General features: G+C 52.6%; 2 protein-coding genes across 2 annotated transcripts in view; one reads left to right on the top strand and one right to left on the bottom strand.

Moving 5' to 3' along the window:
* Positions 1–12,735, top strand: part of TGFBRAP1 (transforming growth factor beta receptor associated protein 1) — a 24,968-nt gene extending 12,233 nt beyond the window's left edge. The window contains exons 5-11 of the mRNA XM_040223826.1: positions 157–498; positions 2,406–2,463; positions 4,134–4,277; positions 5,234–5,377; positions 6,535–6,694; positions 7,932–8,365; positions 10,199–12,735. Coding sequence (XP_040079760.1) covers positions 157–498; positions 2,406–2,463; positions 4,134–4,277; positions 5,234–5,377; positions 6,535–6,694; positions 7,932–8,365; positions 10,199–10,375 — 1,459 coding nt within the window. The 3' untranslated portion in view covers positions 10,376–12,735. The remainder of the gene's footprint in view (positions 1–156; positions 499–2,405; positions 2,464–4,133; positions 4,278–5,233; positions 5,378–6,534; positions 6,695–7,931; positions 8,366–10,198) is intronic.
* A 5,501-nt stretch (positions 12,736–18,236) lies between these two features.
* Positions 18,237–19,358, bottom strand: GPR45 (G protein-coupled receptor 45). Its single transcript, XM_040223825.1, has one exon. The coding sequence runs from the start codon at positions 19,356–19,358 to the stop codon at positions 18,237–18,239; it is 1,122 nt and encodes a 373-aa protein (XP_040079759.1).
* Positions 19,359–22,952: the final 3,594 nt, after the last annotated feature.

Below are 22,952 nucleotides of genomic sequence, written 5' to 3'. Positions count from 1 at the left end.
TGTGATGTCCTCGGCGGCTGAGCCCCCTGTTCCATCGTGGGCCCTGAGGTTGGTGGAGCATGGTGCTGGGCTCTGTGGGCAGTGGTGGGGTCCACTCCCGGTTGGCTTGCACCCTTCTCTCTCTCTGCTTCACAAACTCTGCCCCTGTGATTGCAGGAGCGGCCAACTCGACGTGCGGGAGCTCATCTCCCTGTGCCCGCTCCTGCTGCCTACGTCCTCCTCGTTCACTCGCTCCCACCCGCCCCTGCACGAGTTTGCAGACCTCAACCAGCTGACACAGGGTGACCAGGACAAGGTGGCCAGATGCAAGCGCTTCCTCATGAGTTACCTGAACGAGGTCCGCAGCACGGAGGTGGCCAACGGCTACAAGGAGGACATCGACACGGCCCTGCTCAAGCTATATGCCGAGGCCGACCACGACAGCCTGCTGGACCTGCTGGTCACCGAGAACTTTTGTCTGCTGCCCGACAGCGCTGCCTGGCTGGAGAAGCACAAAAAGTGAGTGTCTTTCCATCCCCACCACAGACGCTCCCCAGGGGCTCCCTGCCCGGCCCTTCCCCACCCTCCACCTTCGGATGCTGCTGTGCTACTGATGAACCAGAACGACTTCCGAGTCCCCACCTTCCTCCAGGGACCACCTGTCACCCTTGGGTTCATCAGCCCCATCACAGTCTGCAGACCAGCCGAAGTGGTCTCAGAGACCACTCAGCTCTCATGTCAGTCACTCAGACGGGTCCAACCCTAGGCGACCCCATGGACTGTAGCCCACCAGCCTCCTCTGTCCATGGGATTTCCCAGGCAAGAATACTGGAGTGGGTTGCCATTCCCTTCTCCAGGGGATCTTCCTGACCCAGGGATTGAACCTGCATCTCCTGCACTGCAGGCAGATTCTTCACCATCTGAGCCACCAGGAGAGCCCCTCCATACTAACTCCTTAATGACAGGACGTGCAGTCATGGGCCTTGTGAGTCAGCGCATCATCCCGTCTTCTCCACGTTCCTTCTCGATGGGATTGGCCTGTGCTAGCTGCCACATGTGTGTTGGTAAAATCATAGCTCACTTCAGCCACTGATGACCAGATTGAATAGAGAGGTGGACACCTGGATAAGTATAGATAGAAAGGTGGGCTTCCTGACCCTGTGGACAAAAGGGATCAAACTCTGCCTTTATTACAGGCATGAGCTGGTCAGCACCCATCCTCTTGCTGGCTGACCGCCGGGTACCATGCGGGCCTGTCTGCAGTGATGACCCGACTAGATCAGCTTCATCCTGGGGGCAGGGGTCTAAGCCTTCCGGGCCTGGGCTGGGAGTTTCTTTAAAAATGAGGGTGTTGGGTGCTCCCTGTAAGATTCTCTGTCCATGACCTTTGTTAAGCATGTGACATGGCTGAGGTGCTGGTCAAATCCTGTGGGGACAGGGGCTCACAGCCCAAACCCCGTTCAGATGCAGGACATCACGGGCCGGTGACTGGTCTCCACACAGGCAGTGTCTTCTTCAGCCGTTTCCCCGAGTTTCCAGAATGCACTGTGGAGCAGAGTGATTAATGAAGGAACCAGACAATGCCCTGCCCTCTGGAGGCAGCGCCGCTGCGACTTGGGGCGGGAGGGCCTGGCGAGCCAGTGTAACTCTCGAAAGCTTCCTAGAGAAGAGAAGGGTTCCCAGGGATAGTGTAGTGTCTTTGCTCTTTGAGGGGAGAAGTCTGACAGTCCCTAGGGCAGCTTGCTGGGAGAGGAGGGGTCCAGGAGGGGATGCCCCTAAGAGCTGGGGAGGTGGGAACAGCTCCCGCTCCAGGCAGTTCTGTGTTGTCACTGACCCTGTCCACTTAGAAATGAGAACACAAGGGCCACAGAGGGTGAGCTGCTTGCTCAAGGTCGTACAGTGCATGAGTGATGAAGCCTGGATTGAAACTCAGGGCCCAGGACTCTGGGTGCCCCCTGCCCCTGCCCCCCTGCCCCTCCCTGACCTGTTCTCTGCCATGCCTGCATGCTGTTGGCCTTCCTTGCTGTTCAGAATCCTCCCTTCCAGAATCACACAGCCTCCCTTCCAAACAGTCTTAGTTCCCCGTGATGATTTTAATGGTGACCTCAAGAGATGGGAAATCATACTAGTATTGGAAGTAAATTGTAAAGCAATGCCCAATGCGAGTTTCTGTCATAGAATTGTAGTTTTCCTTTTCAGCTTATCTTAGATTTGAATATGGTCCTTTTTGGAAGTTGATAGGGAATACATTTTCATATGATAAGTAAATAAACAGAGATGGGGGTCTTTTTGCTGCTTGAACTGTATTGCTGATCTGAGTTGAACAGAACATGCGGGGCTGCGGAGAGAGCTGGGGCATCGCTGTAGGGGCGCCACCTGCAGTCTGTGGTCAGGAGAGGGTACCCTGACCCTGTGCTTTCTTGCAGGTACTTTGCTCTGGGTCTGCTCTATCATTACAACCACCAAGATGCTGCTGCGGTTCAGGTGAGTTCAGAGGCTTCTAGGTAATATTGTAAAACCACGTGTAACTCCAAGTTACTTGAAAAAAAAAAAAGAATCACAGCTTGATAGAGACCGCTCTTGCCTGATCATAGCCCTTTTTCCAGAACAAAAGTGACACCGTTTTAGAAAGTGAATTCCCTGAGAAACACCAGCCAAGGATTTTCTTTTCTTTGCCGTTCCATCTCTCTAAAGAACATTGTCAAGATTGAGTTGTTTTTTTTTTAATGTGAGAAAAATAGGATTTCATACTGAGCCACGAGGCCTGTGACACCATTGGCTTATCAGAAATTAAGACTGTGACTAGTAGTTTGTAATTTCTACCATTAATGACAGCAAGTTTTGCAGGCAGCTGAGTTATCTGTCATCTGTGACAAAACTAAAGCTGATTAAGGCCAGTCACTTGCCCGTGGGACACCACTGGTCGGGGGGTAGCTGGGGTCTGAGCCAGTGCTCTGGGCTTTGGCAGGGGTTCTGTGCTCAAATGTCTCACCCTGTCTCTTCTGTCTTTTGCGAGCGGCTGGGAACACAGCAGTGCTCACAAACTCACCAAACATACCTGGTTACTTTGAGAAACTACCATGACAACGTGATTGTGGAATAGGTTAAAAAAAAAAATTTCCCATCAACATGTACCCCCATGGCTAAGAGCAGATTTGGGAGTCTAAGATAGCACTTTTTTTTTTTTAACACCAAGTTCTAAGAATTATAGTTTGCTTTAAATGTATTAATAACATTAGCAGAGCTGCATAGACAGAAATTTACAAAACTGAAGTAATTAGGAATAAATCTCCATCTATGGCAGAATTTTTTTAATGACACGTTTCAATGATTGTGTGAGTAGTTGGGTTTGGGGAATTCAGCACTGAAGAAATTAGTAATATAGAAAACGTTTGTACACTGGTATCAGAATTGCAGCGTTTACACTGCCCACCTGTTTCTTGGGCTTCTTGCTGGGGTATGTTTCAAAGGTCAGTGTGGACAGGTGGGTGAGGTCTGCGGCACAGGGATGATGCAAGATAGGCTCCCAGGCAGCGCCCATCTCTTCCACCCCTCGTGATGCCAACTCATTCTGAGTCTCAAAGTAAGATGCCATCTTCACAGCAGGGAAGTGTCTGAGTGAAATAGCAAAGGCCTTTTTTATGAGAATCTACTGTGAGCCCCGTGCCCATGGGAGTGGGAACACCAGGGCACAGGGTCACTGAAGTGCTGGAAAGCACATCTGAGTATGGCAGCCCAAAAGGGTCTTCAAAATCAGGAGTTCCTGTGATGGAGAAGGTGGAAACGCCTAGCTGATGGATGCAAGTGAATTTCTTCTCTGTCCAAACATTGTCAATGATTATTTTACTTCAGGAAAAGATGCATTTTATAATGCATCCACGTCTCTCCATATTTTATATTTACTACTTGTATTACTGAGGTCTCATTAAGAAAGAAAGAAAGAGAACTTGATGCTTTATGTTCTTGATTTCTTAGACCATGTCCTCTATATTTTTTTCATCTGTTAGAAAAAATTAAATGGACTTAAGCCTTTAAAGTTTGTGTTACCACTCTGAAATATTACAAAGCCAAGTAAGCAAACGCACATCCTCTCTAAGCTAGTTCTAAGCTGTCTGTGCCCTTCCATCCCACCCGTCCTGGCTCCCCCTCTCCAGCTCTGGGTGAGCATCGTGAACGGGGACGTTCAGGACTCCACGCGCTCAGACCTGTACGAATACATCGTGGACTTCCTTACCTACAGCACTGACCCCGACCTCGTGTGGCGGCATGCTGACTGGGTCCTGCAGAGAAATCAGGAGGTTCGTGCTTCAGCAGTGCCTTTACGGGCGGGCGGTGTGTTCAGATGGGCTGGGGAAGTGTCTCCAGACTGGTCACATGGTGGAACTGAGACTTGGGTCCTGACTCATAGAACTCGAAGTCCATGCTTATCAGAGCTATGCTGTGTTTTGGGGTTGTGGAGTGTGAGTGTGTTTGTGTGTGTGTGTGTGTGTGTGTGTGCTTATCAGATCTATGCTGTGTTTTGGGGTTATGGAGTGTGTGTGTGTGTGTGTGTGTGTGTGTGTGTCAGAGTGTGCATGTGTAAGTCCAGGGACACGCTCCCCCGACCCCTACCACCTCTGTAGCATTTCTTGGAAGATAGTGTCGTACTGTGAGCTCCGGTTGACTGTCGAGAGGCAGCCTGGAGATGCTGGGGTCCCTCGCGGGTCATGCACACAGTTTGTCTGGGCGTCTAGAGAACCAAGTTGACTGAATCTTCAGCTGCTTACATCTTCTTTCACTAGCATCCAGCAAGTGACCTCTGTTGTTTCACAGATTGTGGAAACCTGCTACCTATAAATGTTTGGTTCCTTAGTTTCCAACCCTTTTATTTATTTAAGATTTTTTTTTTTTAATGTGAACCATTTTCACAGTCTTCACTGAATCTGTTACAGTATTGCTTCTGTCTTATGCTTGGGGTCTTTTGCCCCTGAAGTGTGTGGGATCTTCACTCCCTGGCCAGGGATTGAACCTGCACGCCCTGCCTTGAAAGGCGAAGCCTTAACTAGACCACCAGGGAAGTCCACCCCCAACTGTTTTAGAAGGCCCAGCTGGAGCTCTGGGTCATTTCCTGTCTCTGTCAGCACTCCATACTGCTCTGGTTTTCTGAATCATCACGGATTTGACAGTGCTTTTACTCAAAGCATGCAGCGCTCACAATAAAGATAAGACGGGGTCTTTGAAAAGCACGATGACCAAATGGCTACTTTTCTTTCAGGTTGGAGTTCAGGTTTTCACCAAGAGACCACTAGACGAACAGCAGAGTGGTTTTAACCCAGATGATATCATCAGTTGCCTTAAGAAATACCCTCAAGCCCTGGTTAAGTACCTGGAGCATCTCGTCACAGAAAGGAGACTGCAGGTGAGGCCCGGCTCTCAGGCCAATGTCGTGCGTTTGCGAGGGCCCCATGGGGACCTGAACTTGGCCAATGGGTCTAACTGAACGTCTTATGTTCCTGGCGCTCAATCTATACTTGTGGGAGGTCAGAGAGGGAACCAGACATTTGTGAAAGAGACTGGAGGCCCAAGTGGCTTGTTTTCACCCTCCACCTCTGGTCCCTTCCACTTTCATTTTTCTTCTTTGTTTTTCTTCCTTGTTGTTATTCTTAAAGGAAATGAACGAAGCTTCCCTTCTTTGGAGGCAGCTAAATCTTGTGGGCCTTACCTAAATCCTGTGGCCCTTCTCAGAATGAGATACTTTCCCCTAGATTCTATTTCATTCTATTTATTATTTTTTCGGCTGCATTGGGTCTCAGTTGCGGCACGTGGCATCTTCCTTGTGGCATGCGGGATCTTTCCCGTGGGCTTAGTTGCCCCCCAGCATGTGGGATCCTAGCTCCCTGACTAGGGATCAAACCTGTGTACCCTGAATTGGAAGGTGAAGCCTTGACCACTGGACCCCAGGGCAGTCTCCCATAAAGTTTTTATTCAGCTCCTCCGTCATGCTTTCTGAAAGCTTTCTCGCCAGTACTTGCATTCTGTTGACCTGGAGCCCCTACTCACGTCACACATCCGGCCTCCTGCACACGCTGTCCGGGACGCGGGTGGGGTGGTCTCCGGGCTGCCGCACACGCTGTCCCGGCCGGGGTTGGGTGGTCTCCGGGCTCCCACACACACTGTCCCGGCCGGGGATGGGTGGTCTCCCTGGCTCCCACACACGCTCTCCGGGCCGGGGGTGGGGTGGTCTCCGGGCTCCCGCACACGCTGTCCCGGCCGGGGGTGGGTGGTCTCCCCGGCTCCTGCACACGCTCTCCGGGCCGGGGGTAGAGTGGTCTCCGGGCCCCCTGCACATGCTGTCCGGGCCGGGGTTGGGGTGGTCTCCAGGCCCCCGCACACGCTGTCCGGGCCGGGGGTGGAGTGGTCTCCAGGCCCCCACACACACTCTCCGGGCCCCCTGCACATGCTGTCTGGGCCGGGGTTGGCTGGTCTCCGGGCCCCCACACACACTGTCCGGGCTGGGGTTGGGTGGTCTCCGGGCCCCCTGCATGTGCTACCCGTCTGCTCGCCCCCTTCCTGCAGAAGGAGGAGTACCACACGCACCTGGCCGTCCTCTACCTGGACGAGGTGCTGCAGCAGAGGCCCTGCACCCCCGACAAGGATGCAGAAGCGACCGAGACGCAGGCGAAGCTGCGACGCCTGCTCCAGGAATCTGATCTCTACCGAGTCCACTTTCTGATGGGTGAGTGGACACATGTAGCCTCTGTGGATAAACGTCACAGGGTTGAGGGGGACGAGGGGGCGGTCCATGAGCCTCCGTGGCACCAAGTCAGCCTCCGGGAGGCCAGGGGCGCCTGCTGTCTGTCCTCTGCCCATGGACAGGGCCCTTTAGCCAATGACCCAGAGGCTGCCCAGGGTGCTGGGAGGTCTGTGTATTCGCTGAGCAGAGCTGCTTTGAACTTGCTCACTCGGCTTTGAAGCCCTCGGATCAGTTCCTTCTGAGGCTCGGGCTGTGACCATGACTTTGCTGGCTGGCACTGCCCCCAGCAGCCCGCTCGGCCACTCCAGGCTGGGAGGAAGGCATCCTTCCTGGAGGGGGTCCAGTTTTCACTTTCTCCAGGGCAGGGACCGCAGTGTTCGTGTCATCTGGCAGAGTGAACTGTCTCCTGCTCTATGGGCACCATGGGATTTCCAAGTTGTCCTTACTGGGTTAAAATATTTCTCTTTAGCAGCACTTAACTCTAGTTTTTGACCATTAGCTACAGTCCTTTCTCATGGTTCATGGGAGGTGTGTCCTGTATAGACCCCACAATTGAACTCATAGACACTACACCATCACGCCTGGCAAACCACTGGCCACATGTTTCCATCCATACATAACCTTGTTTATGTGTGTTCTGTGGAAAGATACTTTATTTAATGTATAGTGTTGATTCACTGACACTGCCCTCATGGCCAGAAAGTAGTACATGCTCAGGCCTGGATGATGTTCCCGTGAAGAACTTTGTCCCAAGGCATCTGGCAGTCCTCCTGTACCTAGACACCCCCAAACTCTGCTACCCAAGGCGGTGTCCAGGTAGCCAGAGTGGCGGTGTTTAGGGGTGTCTGGGCAGCCTGGGGGACTTCCCAGTGCCTCAGCAGTAAAGAATCTGCCTGCCAGTTCAGGAGACACAGGTGTGATCCCTGGGTCGGGAAGATCCCTTGGAGGAGGAAATGGCAACCCACTCTAGAATTCTTGCCCAGGAAATCCCATGGACAGAGTAGCCTGGTGGGCTACAGTCTGTGAGGTCGCAGAAGAATTGGACACGACTGAGCAGCTGAGCACAGGCAGCCTGGGTGGTGGCATCTCGGGGTTTCCATGTAGCCAGAGTTGCTTTGGGCACTCTTAAGCTCACGGTGCTGGCGGGCAGGTGCAAGGCTGGATGTCCCCCGCCTGGCACGGGCGCTTCAGTCCCTCACTGGCAGGTCCCACCCCGCAGACAGGACCCGGGGCGCCGGGCTGCCCCTGGAGAGCGCCATCCTGCACGGGAAGCTGGAGCAGCATGAGGAGGCATTGCGCATCCTGGTCCACGAGCTGGCGGACTTCCCGGCAGCGGAGGACTACTGCCTGTGGCGCTCTGAGGGCCGCGACCCACCCTACCGCCAGCGGCTCTTCCACCTGCTGCTGGCCGTCTACCTGGGGCCCGGCCCTGCTGCACCCGCGCGGACCGTGGCTGCCGTGGACCTGCTGAACCGCCACGCCGTGGAGTTCGACGCGGCCCAGGTGCTGCAGCTGCTGCCGGGCACGTGGTCAGTGCAGCTGCTCCGCCCCTTCCTGATGGGTGCCGTGCGGGACAGCATCCATGCCCGGAGGACCACGCAGGTGGCCGTGGGCCTGGCCAGGTCTGAAAACCTCATCTACAAATATGACAAGGTGAGAGCCCGGGCCTCCTGGGTGAGACGTTTAACATTGATGTTAGGCCTGGAAAAACAGTCTTGTTCCGTTTTCTTCTCTATGACTTTAACACAGGGCATGTGTGAGTTACTCACACAGACACGGGTGTGGGAGCCAGGCTGGCAGCGGTGAGGTTGGGGCAGTCTCCCGCCCTGCAGACACCAGCGATCAGGAGAGCAGAGGGAGGTTGTGGCCAGGCCCCAGTCCACACTGGAGGTCACGGTGTCACTCCCATCCATCCAGCACATCCTCCGTGCAGAATTGGCTGTTACTGTTCCCTTTCACAGAAGGGGGAGCAGGGACGTGGGGTGTCACAAAGAGCACACAGGAGCCAGGTGTGGACCACAGGCCAGTTCAGAGCCCCATTCTTCCTCCTGTCTCCATCCTCCAGGGCCTCGGTAACAGATAAGAGCGAACCCCACAGGCCAGGGGCTCAGATGACCCACAAACAGTTCTCCCTGTCTGGAGGCTGGAAGCCTGGAGTCAGGGTGCCGACTGATTCAGTGCCTTGTGAGGCCCCGTCCTTGCTATGTGCACACGGCCAGGCGTGGGCACCAGTCTCCTCTAAGGGCCCTGCAGCCATCATGGGGGCCCCGCCTCCAAACACCATCCCACTGGGGGTCAGGGCGTCCAGGTGGGGAGAGATATGGGCATTCAGTCCATAGTAGCCCCAGCTCATCACAGGCTCCTCTCTGGTGAGGCCCGTGTGCCCTGCGGCCGGCAGGATGTCCCTCCAGAGCAGGAATCTGCAGTTTTCTCCCACTCGGAAGACATCCTTGACCTCCCCCAGTGGAGAAGCTGAGGTCTGGAGGATCTGGCCTCCCTCCTCTGACCTGTCCTTGCCCGTCTCACTGTTTCCAGGACGTGCGGAAGGAGCAGTGGGCCTGCCTGCCGTTCCATACATACAGCCCTCATATCCACCGGTTCCTCTGCCTGTGTCCCATCTCTTCCTTTTATGCCTGGTGAATACCTCCTTGAAACCCAGGCTAACCTCTCTCCCTGTGAAGCCTTCCCATCCCTCTAAGCAGACCAGCACCCCGTGTGCTCACCCAGTGCGACGCCTGTGCTGTCCCTTCCCCTGTGAGGCTTTGGGTACTCCGAGGGCAGGAGCTTCCTTTACTGATCTCCGTATTCCTGAGCCAAGGCTGGTGTCGTCTTGACGGCATCAAATGTTTGTTGAATGACTAAAGAAACTAACAAATATGGTGATTCTCTAAGCCACCAACAGGCTGACTTGTTGGGTTTCCTCTCGTGAATTGTGCAGAAAGCGTTTTAACTTGGACTCAAGCCCTGTGTTTCAGACCAGAAATGATAAAGTTGTATTAGTTTCATTAGTTACCTTTAAAGAAAGAAAATTAAGTGTCCTGGGACAGGTCATGAATGTGCTATGGATAGACCATGTGGCTTTGACCACGTCTCTTATCTGGCCTCACTTTTCTGGTGTGCAGACAGGGATAGCAGGAATTAGATGACTTTCTTGGCCTTGTCAGTGTTAACGCCCCATGACTGCATAATGACTTTTTGGAAAGCATCAGGGCTCAGAGAACGTTTGAGAGAGGATCTTGGTGAGCAATGCCTCAACCAGAGAAGAAGCAATTACTTTTGTAAAATAAGAAGGCAGTTTTGTAGCTTTTTTGATTTTTCTAGTTCCTGAGGATAGTTTTGTTTATTTTCACTGCTGAGATTCTGTTTCCAGAAATTGATGTTCAAGCTGTCCCCACCAGGGATGACTTTAATAACTACCCAGGGGGCGATGCTCGTCAGCTCTGAAAACTGGTCACAGACATCTCCATCTTTTCTTTCTTTCTGCAGATGAAGCTGAAAGGAAGCTCCGTTCAACTCTCAGACAAAAAGCTTTGCCAGATGTGCCAAAACCCCTTCCTCGAGCCCGTGTTCGTTAGGTACCCCAACGGCGGTCTCGTCCACACCCACTGTGCGGCCAGCAGACACACAGAGCCCAGTTCCCCGAGCACGGGGGCTCGGACTTGAAGAGGCAGGGCCTTGGGCCCTCACCTAGCCTGCCGGGTGTGCAGACAGGAGGCTGTGACTGTGCTCTGTCGGCCGTCACTGGGTGCTGGGGGAATCTGGTCCACGGGAAACAGGCTGCAGCCAGCCCCCTGCCTCGGATGGAAATGGACAGTCCCTCTAGTAGAGACGTGCCAGGTTTCCGCATCCAGGGACATCGCTGCCCACAACAGACGTTTGCTCCCTGAGGAAGTGAGCCTTTCTGTACAGCCCAAACAAGTCAGACCCCCTCCCCTCGCCCCTATCTGTAGACACGGGTCCGCACTGGAATCGTCTGCTCCAGAGTAACAGCGGTGATCTCATCCTGGTCGGTGAGTGGCTGGAGAACCCAGCTCTCCATCCTGATTGCCCGCCCACCGGCCACACCTGGGCTCTGCCTCTGCCCTGCAGGATGGCTGACCTTTGTTCCTTCCCACTTCCCATCTGTCTCTCAGCCCCCAAAAGATCTGCCTGGGTACCCCACCCTTCCTTTTGGGGTAAATTCGTTCCCTTCTGGCTGTCTCGAGAGTGACGCTCTGAGAAGCCGCGGACGCACCTGGAAGAGCAGCTCTTGGGTCTGGAGTCATCGGCAGGGATGGGAACCCACGATGTGTGGCCTGCTGGTTTGAAACTCCACGATTCACATGGTTGAGCAGAACCTTTTATTTGAAGTTCTGTCCTCTTCGTGATTTTTCTCTAGTTTGGAAATTCACCCATCATGTTCGCTAGGGACGGTTTTTCTTATGAAAACATATCCACCCTTGATCACTTGGGAAATTAAAAGGGAAAGCTGTGAGCACAAGCCGGGTGTGTTTGCTGGGGCTGCTGGTGGTCGCCTCCACTCTGGGTGGGCTGGGCTGTGGGTGACAGCTCCTCCTGCACTGGGGGGTCGTCACCCTTCCCAGGGGAGCGCCACCCCCTACAAGGAAGCCCAGGCAGGCTGCCTTACCTCCCAGCACTTTACACGCCTGCCCTGTGGCTTCCCAGACACACAGGACAGAAGTCTCTCACAACCTCAGCACCACAGGCCCGCATCCGCTCCTGCCTCTCTGTCCAGCATCTCGGGGAAGCTGACACTGTGGTTACTTCACTGCCCTCCTCTGAATTTCTTCCTGCTGATGACTGACCGACCATCAGGGACTAAGAAGAAAGATGCCATGACCCCTACCATGAAGCTTGGCAGATACGCATCAGCCTGTGTGTGTGACGGGAGGACCCTCAGACCTGGCCTGTGTCCTCAGCCCAGGCCTTACGGACCAGGTGTAGAACTCACCCACCTGTAGAAAGGCTCTGTACTAATAACCGTCCGTGTTCTCATCCCTCTTGTGATTCGAAGGGGCTGGGAAGCACAGGCACCCACGCACCTTCCCAGCTGTGTCTCAGTCTCTATAAAGAGTCAGTGATGAAGAAGTTCTTGCAGCTCGGCCGTGTGCTGTGTGCAACACTAGCAATCAAAGCCGAGCCACGAGTCTTGCCCTGCAGGTGGCTGTGAAGGCATGGTCATGTTGCTGGGGACGTTATCCTTACGGCTCGTGAGTTTGGGTTTATCCCTCAGAGAACGAGCAGCCAGGACACAGAATTCTGCACTTCTGAAGGCACTGTTTCTCTCCACAAGATGGGTACAATCCTGGAAAAGCCTCCTGGTTCCTAACTCGGGGGCACAGGTCTTTCTTTGCTCCACACTTTGATCGATATTTTGACGTTTGTTATCCTTTAGAAAAATGGAACTAAAGTTGAACAGTTTTCTATCTCTACTGAGCCCTCAAATGCAGCGGGATTCTGTGACCCTGTTGCTGAATTATAAAAACCTTGCTTCTCTATTCAACGCCCCCACCGACCAGGCCCCTTTCTCAAATTATATTTTTAAAAGTTCGTGGTTCTTTGCAGAGGCCTGCTCTTTTGTGATCGTGCCATTGATTAGAGGAATTAGAACCGTCACTCGTTCCTTTCCTCCCTGGATCAGTTTGGTGTCACCTACCTAGTTAAAACAGCGCGAAGTGGACACAGCTGACATTAATATTCTCTGGGCAAGACTTTAATTTCATGAACTGTTAATCTGCTGTCGCTTATCAGGCATCCCCGTGGGAGGGTCGCGTGGGCTATGGAGCCTTGGGCCTGCGCTCCGAGCTGACAGGACCCGGGGTGTGCTTGAAGGGGATCCGGGGGCCTTGGGTCCCACCCTCAAGTCCCTGCTCGTCACTCAGCCAGGGTGGCCTGGGCTTCCTGCTCGCCCTCCTATGGAGACCTGGCCCTTTACCCTTTAACCCCTGGATGGGTCCGAAATAGACAAGATGTACAAATGTAAACTTGTTGATTTTATTAAAAATCCTTTTAATTCTTTGTTCCTCCTGTAGTTGTTTTTTTAAATAAAACTTGTCTTGGTGAGAGGATGGTTTCCACCCCCAGGGCATCTAGCCTAAGGGGGTCCTAGAACTTAGTCCTCAGCCCTGGTGGCCCCTCCCAGCTCCATCAAGGACTTGTATTGGCCGCCTCGCAAATCCTTAGGTGTTACTTCACTAAATTGTAAGCAATGCACTTCTGTCTCCCGAAAGTCTTTGGGTGCTCCTGGAAACCTTAAGGGCTTTGGATTCATCCTGCCCTGCAAAGTTCAACAAAGGAGATTTCTGGTAGTACTTCTCTGACAGGTAACCTTTAGCCAAATACTCCTAAAGAAACTTTCTGCCCTTCGGTTTCTAGCCCTGAATAGGTTCAGAGGATATTTGTGTGTGTGTGGTCGCCAAGTCATGTCCAGCTCTTTGCCACCCCAAGGACTACAACATGCCAGGCTTCCTTGTCCTTAGCTATCTTCCAGTGTTTGCTCAAATAATGTCCATCACAGTCTCATCCTCTGTCACCCACTTCTCCTGCCCTCAATCTTCCCCAGCATCAGGGTCTTTTCCAGTGAGCTGGCTGTTCACACCAGGTGGCCTAAGTATTGGAGCTTCAGCTTCAGCACCAGTCCTTCCAATGAATATTCATCATAAGGAAGCCCCCAGATCGATTTCTAAATTTTTTCAATACAGTGCTGTTGAAGTTGTTGTTTGATCGTTAAGTAGTGTATGACTCTTTGCAACCCCATGGACTGTGGCCTGCCAGGCTCCTCTGTCCACGGGATTACCCAGGAAAGAATACTGGAGTGGATTGCCATTTCTTTCTCCAGGGGAACTACCAGACCCAGGGATAGAACCTGTGTCTCCTGCATTGGCAGGCAGATTCTTTACCACTAAGACACCATGGAAGCCCAAGTTGTGGAAGAGTATAATCTAAACTTTGCAAAAAAAAAAAAAAAATCTACTTTTAATGTAATTTTCTTAAACTAGAGAATCTTCAACTTTGGGTAAAAAAGAGGTTTCATTCTACAACGAGAAAATTACCTCTATAATAATTTTTTTTTAAGTCAGTAGGTATTACTTTTAAAACTTGTCTTAAACCTAGGGAACATTCATTCATAAGGATGGCAAGTACGCTATTCTCTTACACAATCTAAATCTAAACTTTAAAGTATAGCATCACCTTGTGTCTAGTTAAGAAGCTGCCTATACCTGCTTATTGCGTCGCTTGAGAAGGGAAGACTCAAGGAAAACGGAGAAGGGAGCCAGAGAGTGAAAAGGCTCTGAGGGCAGGAGAGGGTATAATAGAGATTTTACAAAGGTATAATGGAGATTTAGACGCTGGTGGACGAAAGTTGGGTGGAATATCACCCTAGGAGAGCAAGGGCGACCCCACGAGTGACCACACTGAGTGTGGCCTGAGCGGATGCACCTCAGCTGCCTGCTTCCCGGGAGCCTGGACCGCCTAATTCCCAGAAGGCCCCGCCAATCCGAGCCGGTGGCAGCCTTGGGGAGTCAGAGCCTCCTGCCTCCCACACTGTTTCTCCCTTACCCCTCTGCACGCCCGGCAAGCAAATTAGGTCTTTGCACTTTTCCTTGTGCATTTCTAAAATTATTCAGTCCTGTTTGTCTTTTATGGAGAGGTGCCTGACCCTCTCTTCACGGTTTAATAAAACATTCGAAGTCGTCATGACACCGCAGCCAAACGCCGTCAGGAGGGGAGACGATGGCAGCATTTCAATGAGGGAGGAAATGAGAAACGAGTCCCCAGAGGACACTTCATAAGGAGCAGCAAACCTGTCTTTTCAAACACGCTTCTGAAAACGAGATTGGCTGTTTTTTTTCCAGCTGGGATGGTTGGTGAAGGGACAGCGGCTGCCAGACCAGAGGCAGCAGGAGGGAGCCAGGGGAGCTGGACCATGCGGATCCCGGGAAAGCAATCATCCTTACCACCCCACCCTTGGGGCTTGTTAGGAGTTTACCTGGACACATCCAGCCTGAGCTGGTGTATTGGCACCCTCAGATTCCTGATGCCGAAGGTAACGTTCCAGTCACATCTGAGTGTTTCTCATTCGGACGAGTTCTTTCTGTTCCCATCAGACTAAGTAGGAAAATGCCCTGTGAGCTGCAGTCTTTCCCTGGTTCCCTTGGAGCTAGGCACGCTCCAGCACCTCTCCTAATTCTAGAGCACCTTATCCCCGGCTCCTCCAGGACCGCAGGGCAGACAGTGGAAGGTGAATTAGGACTGCCTGGGGCAGTGAGTGGCCTTAGATGCCCACCCCAAATAATGCATACGTGTGCATGCAAGTGCACGCTCACACACTCACAGAAACACACACACACACACACCATGCTCTTGTGTTCCAACATCTTTCACCAGGCCAGTGCGCTCAAACTGCTCAAGAAAAGGGAGGGCTAGAGACCCTAGGGGGAGGTTACATCCAGATCCTATAAGAATGAAGAAGCAGTGGTCACCCTGTGGGCAGCAGGGAAGGAAACGAGAGCTTGCTATTTACATAGGATTTTAGGACAAAGTTCACTGAAGGCTCATCGAGGCTGGAGGGAATCATGAAGGGGGCAAAATGAAAGTCAGAGGTGAGGGACTTCTCTGGAGGTCCAGGGGTTCAGAATCTGCCTTCCAAGGAAGAGGATGCAGGTTTGATCCCTGATCCGGGAACTAAGATCCTGCGAGCCATAACTACTGAGCCTGTGTGCTATAGAGCCTGTGCTCCACAACAAGAGAAGCCCGCTGCCACAAGGAAGACCCACCACAGCCAAAAAAAAAAAAGAAAGTCAGAGGTGAAACTAACTGTCTGGAATTACTGAGCAGGGTGGAGAGTTTTATCAAAACCGTGGGTGCTGCCTTGGGACCCCTACTGCTGAATCTCCCATTGGTCATCTAATCAGTAATGTCCTTCAGTCGTTGCAGCTCCGTTAACGGCTTACAGGTTCCAAGAAGTGATTGTGTCTTAGGAGATGTTTGACCCCAGAGTCCCGGCTTGCTATCATGGCCCTGGCGCTAATTTTGGCAAGAACACAGCCTTCTACACGGAAAGAGCAATAATACTTTATTTAAAATATATACAAAATTATTACTTTGAAACATATATATTACTGTCCAACACACATCATATAACACTGATTGATGTAAATTTTGGTGCCTTCATTCATTAAGTTTGGGGGTTTCTCTTTTACTCAAGGCTCCTGAAGAACATTCTCTTAAACGGCCACCGGAGGGGAGGTACCCAGAGGCTTGGTCCCTGTGGCAGGCGGGCTTGCGCTCGGACACCACCAAGGCCATGCAGCTCTGCCTCGTGGGGACTGAGGGCAAACCCTGACCTTGCTGGGGGCTGAGGACACAGACATGAGGGACACACCTCAATCAATCACACACCAACTGCCCATCTTCAATCAACCTCTCTCTCTCTCATCTCTCTCTCTGTCACCTTTCTCTCCCTCTCTGAGTATAAAAGGGTCTAGGGGCTCTGGGTCTGTGTATAAAAGGAGGGTGAGGTTGGTGAGAAAAGTGCCAACTATTTTCTGGAAAAGAACTCCTCTGGGCTTAGAGGAGTGTAAACTGTGTTATCCTTTCTTGCTTCTGTCACAGGAAGAGAATAAGGAGCTAGTCTGGTGATACAACATTGGAAAGGAAATGAGAAGAAATACACTCAGGGGAGCATCTGTGTTCTTGCGCCAAATGTGAGTTCTGATTATCCTGAGATAACCCTGACATCTGCCTCCAGGCCCAGCCCCTGCCTCATTCACCAGCCCCTCCCACTGCCCACCCCCAACCACACAGTGCCTTGCACCTCTTAGGCACTTAATGATAGATGAACGCAGGCGGGGGGTGTGGTGTCTACGTGTGGAAAACATATGCATTTTAGAATCAGAGTGTGTGAGAGGTGGTGGGGACCTTGGAGACCTTCTAGACCTGCTTCCTCAGGGATGGGGAAACCAAAGCCCAGAGAAACTGAGGAGAAACCAGCAAGGTCACATGACTAGTTTCTAACTGAGTTGGGCTTGGAATCATGTTTTCTACATTTCTTTTTAAATCTCCCACTCTCTTCAGATCTGAAAGTGTAAGGACAGGCCACAGAACCAACCGTGTGCCCTGAACTCAGGAAAGTCACTCCCAGCAGTGGAAGCTCCTGGTGATAACAGTGGCCCAGGGAGTAGAGGCCCAGTAGCCGGGACAAGCAGAAGGGTCCCCTCCAAGCATCTGCCCTCTGGATCTCGGTCCTGCCTGGGCTGGGGGACCGGGGTCCCAGGGTCCCGGGCAAGTGGCACAGGCTACAGCGGTCAGACCCCTGCAGCCCTGAGTGAGGTAGAGGAACACAGAGGTCGTGGAGGCAGCCCAGTGGGGGTCGTATTCCCGCCGCTGTGACGGGGTGATGTGGCGGGCCTCAGGGCATCACGAGAAACATGTAAACAAAGCCCCCAGCCACTTCTGAGACTGAAAGCAAGTCAACACAAGTACTGACTGAAAAGATGAATCAACAGGACAAGGCATGTGGTACCCGCTCATTGGTCAGATGGAAGGAGGGCCAGGTGGGGCGGGGCAGGAAGCAAGAAGAAGAGAAGGGGCAGGGCTGTCGCTGCTGGCCCAGAAGTGGCTTCAGGTGAGGGGGCCATGGCGGGGAGGAGGGTTGAGGACATGCATGAGCACTGGGGTGGGCTTCTCCTCTCAGCTGAGCTGCCCTTGAACATTCTCTGGGCTTCGAGCCACCAAGGTCTCCCCTGTGTCACACGGGAGCTGAAAAGCCCAGGGCCCCTCTGCCTCCTTTGTGACTTTGGTTTCCAGAAAGAATGGTTTGGCATCACCCCAAATGCAAATCTGACCAACATAAAGAACTCTGCATGCTTCCACGATGCACACACAGACACAAACGCCTGTGAAGGATGCTGGCACCCCAGACAATGCCTGACCATCCAGAGATGGATGCACTGGGGTTTCACACATCAGAACAGGGCACCCGGGTGTCTCCAAGGCAGGCCTGGAGAGGGCTCTTTAGACAGAGCCTTCCTCCTGCCACTCAGCCAACCTCCCTCCTGCTCTCCTTCCTCCCTAACTTTCGGCCCCACTCCAGCATCACTCATAGCTCAGTTGGTAAGGAATCTGCCTGCAATGCAGCAGACCCGGGTTTGATCCCTGGATCAGGAAGGTTCCTTGGAGAAGGAAATGGCAACCCACTCCAGTATTCTTGCCTGGAAAATCCCATGGACAGAGGAGCCCGGGAGGCTACAGTCCATGGGGTCGAAATAGTCGGACACGACTGAGAGACTAAACCGCCACCACCTGCATCACTGCACGCATCTCCCCTTTGGTCCTGATGGCCTTCGGGTTTCCAGCAGACCCGCGCTGCTGTTCTGCAGCAAGAAACAGAAATAATTCATCGTGCAAACGCGGGAGCCCGTTTCCCTGGTGACAGGCGGGTCCCTTTGTGCTAAGCGCTGACTGCTCGGGAGTCCCAGGAAGTCAAGTGGGGGGCAGATGGGGGCTATTGCTCGCCCCTCCCCTACACCGCGGACTGGTTCTCCGTGCACGCATACACTGTGCTCGGCTGGATTCGCCTCCGGATCCGCTCAGGCACTTTGGGGAGGATCTGGAAGGTGGGGGGCAGCAGCTCCAGACAGGCCTCGCGGAACTTCTTGATCCGCCAGCAGTAGACGATGGGGTTGAAAACGGACTTGAGGTAGCTGAGTCCCAGCACGCAGGAGCTGGTGGCGTAGAAAGAGGGGCCGCAGTAGAAGCGCCGGCTGAACACGGACAGCAAGCTGTACACCGAGTGCGGCAGCCAGCAGAGCGAGAAGCCCACGAAGAGGATCAAGATGGTGGTGAAGGCCTTGGTCTTGAAACTCAGGTCCAGGCTGGCCTGCTGCTGCTGCCGCCGGAGCCGCCGCAGGCAGGCGCGGGGCAGCCGGCGCAGGTCCAGGCGCTCGGACTGGTTGTGCACGCGCACCGCGTTCTTGCGCACCGCGTGCAGGACGCCCAGGTGGGCGCCGAGCATCACCGCAAAGGGAACGAAGAAGGCGGCGCCCACCAGAGTCAGCACGTAGGCGCGGCCGGCCGGGAGTTCGGTATAGCCCAGCACGCACTGTGGGGCCCGCGCCGGCACCTCTACCAGCGTCCAGCCGGCCAGCGCCGGCGCCGAGACGCAGAAGGACAGCGCCCAGGACGCGGCGATGATCACTTTGGCTCGGCGGGGATTCAGCCGGTCCTGGCGCTGCGCGATGATGAGGAAGCGGTCCACGCTGACGATGAGCAGGATGGACACACCCTCCAGGACGAAGAACCAGTAGAGCGCGGCTGAGAGCCGGCAGAAGGAGTCCCCGAAGTGCCAGCGGACAGTGATGAGGGTGACGGCCGTGAAGGGCAGGCAGCACAAGCACAGCATGATGTCCGAGAAGGCCAGCGTGGCCAGCAGCAGGTTGATGGCGGAGCGCATGGTTGGCCTCCGGTACACGATGATGCAGACCACCGCGTTGCCTAGGAACCCCACCACGACCATCAGCATCATGAGGACCGCCAGGGACATCCTGAGCGTGGCAGGCGGCGGGGGCACCCTAGAGTCCCCCTCGTGGCTCCCGTTGGGCAGCAGGTATTCGTAGGTCTCAATGGACGATTGGTTACAGGCCATCGTGGAAGAGGTCCTGGCGGTGAGCAGAAGCGGGACAGGAGGGGCCTCAGCGATTTGGGGGCTGCATGTTCCTCCCGCTGGTTTGGGTCTCCGGGGCGCAGGAAGGGCTGGGAGGAGCCTGTCTTTAGGAGCAACTGGCTGGGACGTGCGATTCATCAATCATAGCCTCATCGTCTCCGTGACAACTGGCTGTGCAACTTCCTGCGCTCTGGATGGCCTGGAGCAAAGAAGCAGGGAAGAAAAGGGGGTTAGACCTTCCAAGCACGTGTGGAATAGAACAGTTTGTTTTTTTTTTCCCCCTTTACAGGTATTTTCAGCATCGGAGTGGAGATGACTCACTTATTTACCACTTGGAACAAGGCTGGGTCTTCACAAGTATGACAAGCCTTGTCATATCAGCTGGGAAACCTAATCAGACCCACCTTGTGGGGGACCAGAGTTTGTAATCAACATTTCCATAATCAGCATTTATTTAATACTACATCCTAAATACATCCTAAAGAGAATCAACCCTGAATACTCATTGGCGGGACTGATGCTGAAGCTGAAGCTCCAATACTTTGGCCACCTGATGTGAAGGGTCAACTCATTGGAAAAGACCCTGATGCTGGGAAAGACTGACAGTAGCAGGAGAAGAGGGTGCCAGAGGATGCGATGGTTGGATGGCATCACTCAATGCACATGAGTTTGAGCAAACTCCAGGAGATGGTGGAGGACAGGGATGCCTGGTGAGCCGTCCATAGGGTTGCAAAGAGTCGGACACGACTGAGCAACTGAACAGTTTATTAACCTGAATTATAAGCACCCTGATCCAGTGGAGCCTGGCATGAGGCAGTGCTGGAGGAGAGCCAGCTTCGAGAGGGCAGGGCTTTGTCTGTGTTGTTTGCTGTGTCCCCAGCAGAGAGGATGCTCAACAGAAACTCTGTTGAGTAAATAAATGTTAGTGTATGCCGCCACTCTGCTTAGCCTTTTTGCTGTTTAGCCAGTCAGTCATGTCTGTCTCTCTTGCGGCGCTGTAGGCTAAAGCCCGCCAGACTCCTCTGTCCACGGGATTCTCCAGGCAAGGATACTGGAGTGGGGTGCCATTTCCTCCTCCGGGGGATCTTCCTGACCCAGGGATCCAACCTGCATCTCCCGCATTGCAGGCGGGTTCTTTACTGCAGAGCCACCTGGGAAGCTTGTTTGACCTTAAGCAGCTGTAAGAAACAATCCAGCAGGATCACATGTCTTCTTCCCCGAGTTTCCACCGTGGTAACACTCCAGGTAACTGCGGTGCTGCCAGAGTGCTGGGCTTCCCTGGTGGCTCAGATGGTGAAGAGTCTGCCTGCAGTGCAGGAGATGCAGGGTCAATCCCTGGATTGGGAAAAATCCCCGGGAGGAGGGCATGGCAACCCACTCCAGTATTCTTAAGTCTGGGAAATCCCATGGACAGAGGAGCCTGGAGGGCTACAGTGCATCGGGTCACAAAAGAGTCGGACACAACTGAGTGACTGATCACACCACACACACACACAAGTATATAATAGTTGGGGTAAGAACCCAGCCTGGGATTCAGATAGATCCTACCTACTGGATTGATTTTGTTTCTTAATTTCTCTAAGTCTTTGTTTCTTTGCCTGTGCCGTGCCCCCCAGGGAGGGCTGTCACAGGGCGCACAGGAGGGGGACTGGCCCTCAGTGCTGGGAGCAAGGCCAGCAGGTCACTGCCCTAGTTGCTCTTTCGTTTTCTTCTTGTACCTGAGCTTTTATTGAGAGACTGTTGACATATCACACGTGTCAGTTTAAGGTGATGATGTGATACACATATATACTGTGAAGTGACGCCCACAGTACAGTTAGTTAACAGCTCCATCTCTTCATGTTATTATTGGTTTTGGGGTGTGTGTGTATGTGGTCATGAAATTACGACTTACACTCTTTACAGCAAATTTCAAGTGTATAATGCAATCTTGTGAATTGTACTCACCATGCTGGACATTATTCACAATATCCAAGGCATGGAAACAAGCTAAATGTCCATTGATGGATAAATAAAGACATTTTCGTGTATATGTGTGTGTGTGTAATGGAAGCACTTGTGAATTATTAAACAAGATATCATTTATTATATACTTTATTTTAAAATTACCTAAAAGGATAAAGCAATTTAAAAATATAAGACTTAATGAGCCAACAATTTGACTCAATTTTCTTTTTATAGGCCCAATCTTTATTTCCCCTGAGAAATAAATGTTTCATAATTTCAGTAAAAAGATTGTTGCAGCAGAGCATGTAGGTGACTGAGTTGGCCATGGAACCAGGAGGGGAGGCAGCATCAGCTCCGGGTCCCCCAGGCTCCCCCAGAGGAAGCCCCACTGGCCGTGGGGAGGGATCACATGGGCAGTCCCTCGCTTGGGCTGGTGCAGGCGGGGCCCACAAGGAGCCAGAAGAACACACTTGACCAATTGGAGCCCCCTGCCATCGACAGCGGTCCGGGAATGAAAACATCAGAAGGAGAATTGAATTGTTTCTTCTTTCCACTACCTTCTGCCAGAAACAAAATGCATGAGCCAGGCACGAATCAGACCTGTAGACGCTCCTAGAGACACCTTTAGGGACATGTCAGCTTATCTCCTTTGGAAGTCCTCTGGCTTTCCACTTATTTGCGCCCACTTCTTCCTCTTTGCTGGTGAGGATGCTCTTACCATCCTTTTTTCCAGGTTCCTTAGAGTCAATATCATAGAGATCTCAAGTTGAAGGACTGGAGGTGGCGAAGGAATTCAGGATGTCTCACACCACATAGTCTAAATGCTCTGCCAGTGACAATGTCTTGGTGATGTTACTTCAGCTCAGGTCCGCCTGGTCCTCAGTGCTCCAGGGGAGACTCACGGTCTGAGCTTCAGTTCTTAACATGGCCAGAACAGGCTTATCTCAGTGGTGGGAGCAGGTATACAAACCTGTGGAGGCTGAGCTATATAAGCAGAGATCTGGTGTGTTGTTCTATAAGTGAGAAATAGCTCTCTGCAGAGCACAGATGCTTGTGTTAGCATGAAACAATACTCCTGTGCCTCTGTCTTCCAATCTATGAAATGGAGCCAACCACATGTCTACCCCCAGAGTTGTAAGAAGATGTGAAAGGCCTGGTACAAAGAAGGGCATTAGTCAATAACTCACCAACTAGTAATTAGTAAGTTAATTCCACATCCCTCATTGTTTCGAGTTCATGGATTTCTGTCTCTTGAATTAAAGAACAGGAACCATGACAGGTATGCTTGAAGTCCTGGTGGGTCAAGTCCCTCTCGGAGCACAGAATAAGGGCCACTGAGAAAAAGACAAACCCCCGTGTGTCCACGTGTCTATCAATCCTGCTGAGCCTTTCACCTGCCCCCGTCTCCACGCTCTAAGAGTGGATCTTTCCTACAACGTAATTATAGGGAGCGATTTCATGCTTAACCAAAGGAACAGATGGTGCAAGGAATTTTTTTTTTAATATGTGTCTTGAGGTTGAATCAGATTAAAATTGTTTGAGCTTCTGGGCAACAACTTGTCTCAGATATTTTAATTCAGCGTTTTGGTCACAGTCCTGTTGTTCATCCCCAGATCAACAGCGCTTCTC

Source organism: Oryx dammah, unplaced genomic scaffold, assembly GCF_014754425.2.
Source record: "Oryx dammah isolate SB20612 unplaced genomic scaffold, SCBI_Odam_1.1 HiC_scaffold_25, whole genome shotgun sequence".
NCBI lineage: Eukaryota > Metazoa > Chordata > Mammalia > Artiodactyla > Bovidae > Oryx > Oryx dammah.
The sequence above is the reverse complement of the archived record's forward strand: the minus strand, read 5'-3'. Positions and strand labels throughout refer to the sequence as shown.

Coding starts and splice junctions, on each gene's coding strand:
- GPR45 (XM_040223825.1), bottom strand. CDS start 19,358: ATGGCCTGTAACCAATCGTCCATTGAGACCTACGAATACCTGCTGCCC.